Genomic DNA, 6,028 nt, shown 5'->3' on the forward strand with positions numbered 1-6,028 from the left:
GAAGGAAGGAGAGAGAGAGAAAGAAAGAAGGGAGGGAGGGAGGGAGGGAGGGAGGGAAAAAAGGAAGGAAGGAAAAAGGAAAGGAAGGAAGGAGAGAGAGAGAAAGAAAGAAGGGAGGGAGGGAAAAAAGGAAGGAAAAAGGAAAGGAAGGAAGGAGAGAGAGAGAGAGAGAGAGAGAGAGAGAGAGAGAGAGAAAAGAAAACAAACCAGCAATCCATGCCTGCACTGTACATTCTGCCTTCAGTAATTCTAATATCAGGAGACCACACCCCACTCCAGGCACAAGCCTCACGCCCCACTAACACTTTTCTCTTTCCTTCCAGTATGTGTCTAGTAGACGGGGGATCGCTCAGAACTCCGCAGAGCAAGGTAGCTTCCACCCGCACCATCTTCCCCACCACCATCGCCACCACTGTCATCACAACCACCTGTATCAGCATGCCCGTCCCTGCCACCTCCACCACCAGGAGCCTGGGCTGCACAGCGCTCAGGTGACACCCTGTATATGCCCACTGTTCTCCTGCCAGTGGGAAGGCCACCTGGAGGTGGTGGTTCCTCACCTGCGGCAAATCCACAGGATTGACATCCTGCAGGGGGCGGAGATAGTCTTCCTGGCCACGGACATGCACCTCCCCGCGCCAGCCGACTGGATCATCATGCACTCCTGCCTCGGCCATCACTTCCTGCTGGTGCTCAGGAAACAGGAACGACATGAAGGGCACCCTCAGTTCTTTGCTACCATGATGCTGATAGGGACCCCCACCCAGGCCGACTGCTTCACCTATCGCCTGGAGCTCAACAGAAACCACAGGCGTCTCAAATGGGAGGCCACCCCGAGATCTGTCCTGGAGTGTGTGGACTCAGTCATCACCGATGGGGACTGCCTGGTTCTCAACACTTCACTGGCTCAGCTCTTCTCTGACAACGGCAGCCTCGCCATTGGAATCGCCATCACCGAGACGGAGGTCGGAGCCAGGGATGCTGCCGAGATGCGAGACTAGGAGCCGCTGGATATCCTGTGCACCTTGGACCTCTAGACAGCAGGACCTTTTTATTACCCGTTTTCTTTCTTTTCTTTCTTTTTCGTCTCAGGCAATTTGAGGTATTAGTATTCATCTGCCATGGGCATCATATTATGTAAACAACTGTGATTCAAGATCTTGGTGTGAAATCTGTCCTGTGTTGTTGGTAAAGTTTTGTAGAGCATTCCGAAGAGTCTGCCAGAGTAGTTATTTTCCACCATTGTTAGTCCCTTTCTTCACTGCCTCCAAAGGGCAAGCGCCACTGTTAGCAAGAAGCTGAGCACTGGAGTTAAAGGAGGCTAGACTACCAAACACACAGCCTTCTTCCATCTTCGGGCTGTTTCAAATAGAGCCTAACTTGTCATGGGTGAGGCAGCATGTCTGGAGAGAAAACCCAGACAGCCTCAATCAGTCCCTTTCCAGGAGCCTTGGGCTCAAGGCTAAGCTGCAGGAGCATGAGACATTGTCTCCTCCACAGAGCGTGGAGTCACCTGGAGGCACCCTTTGTGTCAGAAGCACTCACTTGATCCTGGACCGGTGGTGGTCAGAATAAAATCTCTCTCTCTCTCTCTCTCTCTCTCTCTCTCTCTCTCTCTCTCTCTCTTCCTGGCCTCTCCTTACTGAACCATGCCTTTCCCTTTAGCTTTACAATTAAAGCTGGGATGTTCTCAGCGCTTTTTCTGAAAAGAGCTTTGCCTCTGCTGAGGCGGGATAAGTAGGATGCAGGAGAGAAGCAGCCAGAAGGAAGGCGTCAAACTAACTTCTAGCCTCTGGGAGGGTGCTCTTGCCTCAGTGAGACTTTTTAAATGTATCCATTATAAATCCATCAGCCACTCCCACACACATACTCACACACACACACACACTTCACTAGAGTAACACTGTTTTTTTTGTATCAGACAGAGAGCCAGCTCCTCTGTTTGTTGATAGTTTATAAATAAGATCCATCATTAAACATAAGGACCCCAGGGAAAAGCAAGTCGGACCTGCCCCCTGGAGAGGTAGCCTTGAGGATTAGACTCCGGGCCTCCCAACTCCTTTCCTTACTTCTCTAGCACATGCTATGTCCCTGCTTAGTACATAAACATGGCTGCTTAGAAATAAGTTCGGCATTTACAGAAGGAAGCATCAGGAACTCACCTAGCCCTCCACTCCCCACCCACCCCCACATCCCCATCACCCACCAATCCCTAACCTCACCCACTACCCCGCATCACCCTCAAACCCACCCCCTCCCAGACCACCCCTCCAGAGGCTGCTTTCTCTTGGTTTGTTGTTAGAACCACGCATCAGCTTCCCCTGGGGGTGGGGGTGGGGAAGGCCTTCCTGCAGTGGAAGAAAGTGGGGGGGGGGGAGTCTTCACCCTGCCTTCTCTCTGTTCTGACTTGGACACCTTAAAGCCTTCCCAATGGGGCCACATGTCTGCAACGTCCTTTCTGTCACTGGCCAGGTGCTAGGGGAAAACATGGCAACCAAATCCAGCACGGCTCTCCCTGGGACTGTACGGGCCTTTCTCCAGCTCATTCCCTTACCTCAGGCACACCAGCTGGGCCTGGCTAGCCTCCAAGTGAACGCTTAGTTTCAGGCAGATTGTCCTGGCTGGCCGTCAGCAATCTTTTCTCTACCAGAATTAATTCATCTAAAAACACACTACCCTTCCCCCACTCTGGGTGATCTTCCAGCCACGTTGACTGTCCACCCACACCCGAAGCATCAATTTACAGAAAGATGAAAACACAGTTCTTTCCAGTCACCCGGTCATTGCTGGGATTCTAAACCCAGGCTTCCTCTATCAAGGGCTGGTGAAGCACAACTAACTTTGCCCAAAGAGGAGCACAAAGATGACACTGTGAGTTGCCAAGGAAAGGTTTGTGTGCCATGGGAGCTATGACATATGCAGTTCTAGGCCATTAGCATCCAACCATGGATGGCCTAGACCCAAGGCTGGTGGGTCAGCCCCGGGAGAAGCCAGCTCAGGTCCTTGCCTACAACCCAAAGCCTCCAGATCTATCTAAAGGCATCAGAAGCCACGGGTCCTCTCCTGGCTTCTGATGGTCATGTGGCGTATCCTAGGTGCCCCAACTAAACAAACACACAACACCTCAAGAAGACACTCAGTGCTTAGAGATCTCAGAACTCCTGCAGTGCTGCCTTTGCCTTCTACTGAGCCAAACTAGGAACGACTGCAGGCTGTTGCTAGTGCACGCTATACTAAGGGTATAAAGGCACAGACTTGAAAGGTGGTCCCTAGAAATCTCCAAAATAAAGGCTAGAGAATGTGTCCTTTTCCTCCAACTATGGTGCTCCCAAGACAGCTTTTCTCTCCAAATAAGTGAAGATCAGAAGGCAAAGGAGCAAGCTAAGGCCAAACAAGAGTATGCGTTTGAGTGCTATTGCTTTCTTTAGTCTTGAGTGAATCTATGTCAGTTTCCTCATCACACAGGTTCAGAGCCGCATCATGACCTTCTCAAGGTCAAACATCAGACCCCGACTAAAACTCAGCTCCACCAACTCAGACTTAGTGTTCTTAATATAGGAAGATGAACCCCCGGTGTTCAGCAGGGTCTTGCTTCAGCAGAGAATCGACAGGGTCTTCACCCTGGATGATGGATGGGGGAGTAACCATAGGGGAAGGCTGGAGTGGAAGCCACTTCCAGTGACTTCTTGGCAGTGTGCAGTAAGCGGGTCCCAGGGCGGTGGGAGGGAAGAGGCGCATAGAGGTCTCAGTAGCCTGGTGTCTCTTTGTCTCCTTCACCTACTCTCAGGCAGGCCTCTTGCTCCTAGATCCTGGCCCCAGGTTGCCCAGACAACGGTACTCTTTGAGGAATATATGTGTTTTAGTAGAGGGTCTAGACAGACAGTAGCGCTTAAGAGAAATGAGTTGCCTGTATTTTGGGCAATTCTGAGCCGTTTGTTCAGAAGGTGTTTAAAGGGAAACATGTCTCCCTGTGAGTCTGAGCCAAATGAATGACTGCTGGAGGTTTAGCATGACAATGAAGATTGTTCAGTCAGTCTGCGCATAGACCTGTCCCTGGGATGGAGCTAACACTCCTGCAGCCACTAGGGACGTTGAGGAATGAATCAGGATAGTTGTCACAGTAGAGCTTGCCACTGACTGGAAGTTTCCCCTATGACCCAGGGGGATGCGTACTTGGAACATGTTACCCCATGTAATACTCAAAAGAGCCACATGAAGCTGCTGTGTGTGTGTGTTGTCCCTATGTAACCAATAGCAAACAACAAAACTGGTTCCACACTCTGGGCTTTTAACCAACCCCACCCACGTCATTTCTATGAACTTGTGTTGCAGAGTCTCAGAAGGACCCAGTGTGGACAGCATGAAAACCCCGCTGTAGTATCTCAGAACTAAATGTATCTTTTCGCTTCTGTTCTTCCAGCCCAATAGCCGGCTTGTATTCAGATTGTTACATTTTTAGAATTTTGTAGGCCAGTTATTACAACCATTATTGAAAATTAACTTATATATAATCTTACAGTTAAATAAATTCTATTTAAGACAAGGAGAATACTCAGGCGTCCATGCTTCCCAATTCTTTCTTTTCTGTGCTCCGGATGCCGTTTGTCTCATGTCTACAAGGAATGCGCTTACAGAGATGTGGATCTTCCCACTCAGCACGCGGTCACTCCATGGTGATAGGGTAGAAGGATTTACATTACAGCCACTGGCAAATCCTATCAGCCAAGACAGTCCCAGAAAGTTATCTCAAGCCATGCGTGGTGACTAGAACACATAGCACAGTTGAAACATTGCTGATGCTCACGGGGTAGGGAGAGAGGACTCGGGAGGATGACACACGTGACGGTCAAACAGCAGATTGTTCAGGAAAAGCAGCTCTACTGGGGAAGAGACCTTGAAGCTTCCAAGAGTGTCTCTTGCCCAGAACACCCTTCAAAACTGCCCTCTATACCACCCTGGCCTTTGTTGCTGTGCAAAACCCTATGTGGTGGCTTTCATAAAAAACTATGACCCACAAAACCAGGCTATGGGCAACCCCAACCTGAAAGCCAAAACACACTCTATAAAACTGGAATCCTCGATTTTGTTGTTTTGTTTTTTCTCACAGGCTCCCCACCCTCTGTCTTCCTTACCTGTAGGTCAAAATGTTCCCTGAAGAAGATGTTTTACTTTGAAACTAGAGATTGGAAACAGCTGACATTTGAGAGGAACGTTAAGTAGTGGTTTCGAATATCACATAAAATGTGTTGCCAAGGACGGAAAGTGAGACCCTGATGTGTTATAAAGCCAAGGGGCAGAGACAGTAATAGGTGATACTCTACTTGAGGCAACCCAACAAGGACTTAGCCAGGACACATTGTTCCCACTGTCGCAAAAGTCACAAGACCCTGGAAGTCCTATGCCTGGAAGCAGGCAGGTACTCAGACATGAGAAGCGAACCAAGGAGCCAGGAGAGGGCTCAGTCAGGAAAGTGCCTGGAAATGTGGGTCCCCAGCACTCACACAGGGCCAGGTGATAGAGTATGTGCCTTTAATACCAGCAATGGGGAGCAGAATAAAGAGGACCGCCAGGACCTACAGATCAGTTAATCTTCCTGAATCAGTGAGATCCAAGTTCAGTGAGAGATCCCTGTCTTTAACCTTTGTTGTCTACATACGTTTGTGCACATGCACCTGCACTTCCATCACACACATGCACACACACACACACACAGAGGAATCAGTACCTCTGAGTCCACTGGTTTCCATGTGACAAAAGTAAGACACTCTGAGGCTGCAACATGAACCTGACTTCTAGAAGGGGAGGGAGGGTCACAGATGGAACATAAAATCTGGCTTTGACTAAAACCCAACTCTAAAAAGCAGCAAGAGTGATGTCTCCTAGTCAGATTTCCTTCAATGCTCCGCTGAAGAAACACCACTGAAAGGCGCCCCAGGAGACCCATCGTGTATACACATTCGTTTCCCTAACAACAGCAGAACACAGCAGTTACCTTCTCTAGACAGGCTAGAGTCTGTCTTTCCAACCT

At 49.5% G+C, this 6,028-nt stretch overlaps 1 protein-coding gene across 1 annotated transcript in view; it reads left to right on the top strand.

The window, feature by feature from the left end:
* Siah3 (siah E3 ubiquitin protein ligase family member 3) overlaps positions 1 to 1,073 on the top strand; it is a 68,223-nt gene extending 67,150 nt beyond the window's left edge. The window contains exon 2 of the mRNA XM_021204070.2: positions 324 to 1,073. Within this exon, the coding sequence (XP_021059729.1) occupies positions 324 to 1,001 (678 nt within the window). The 3' untranslated portion in view covers positions 1,002 to 1,073. The remainder of the gene's footprint in view (positions 1 to 323) is intronic.
* The last annotated feature ends 4,955 nt before the right edge of the window (positions 1,074 to 6,028 follow it).

The sequence above is a fragment of the Mus pahari genome, chromosome 8, assembly GCF_900095145.1.
Source record: "Mus pahari chromosome 8, PAHARI_EIJ_v1.1, whole genome shotgun sequence".
Classification (NCBI taxonomy): Eukaryota; Metazoa; Chordata; class Mammalia; order Rodentia; family Muridae; genus Mus; species Mus pahari.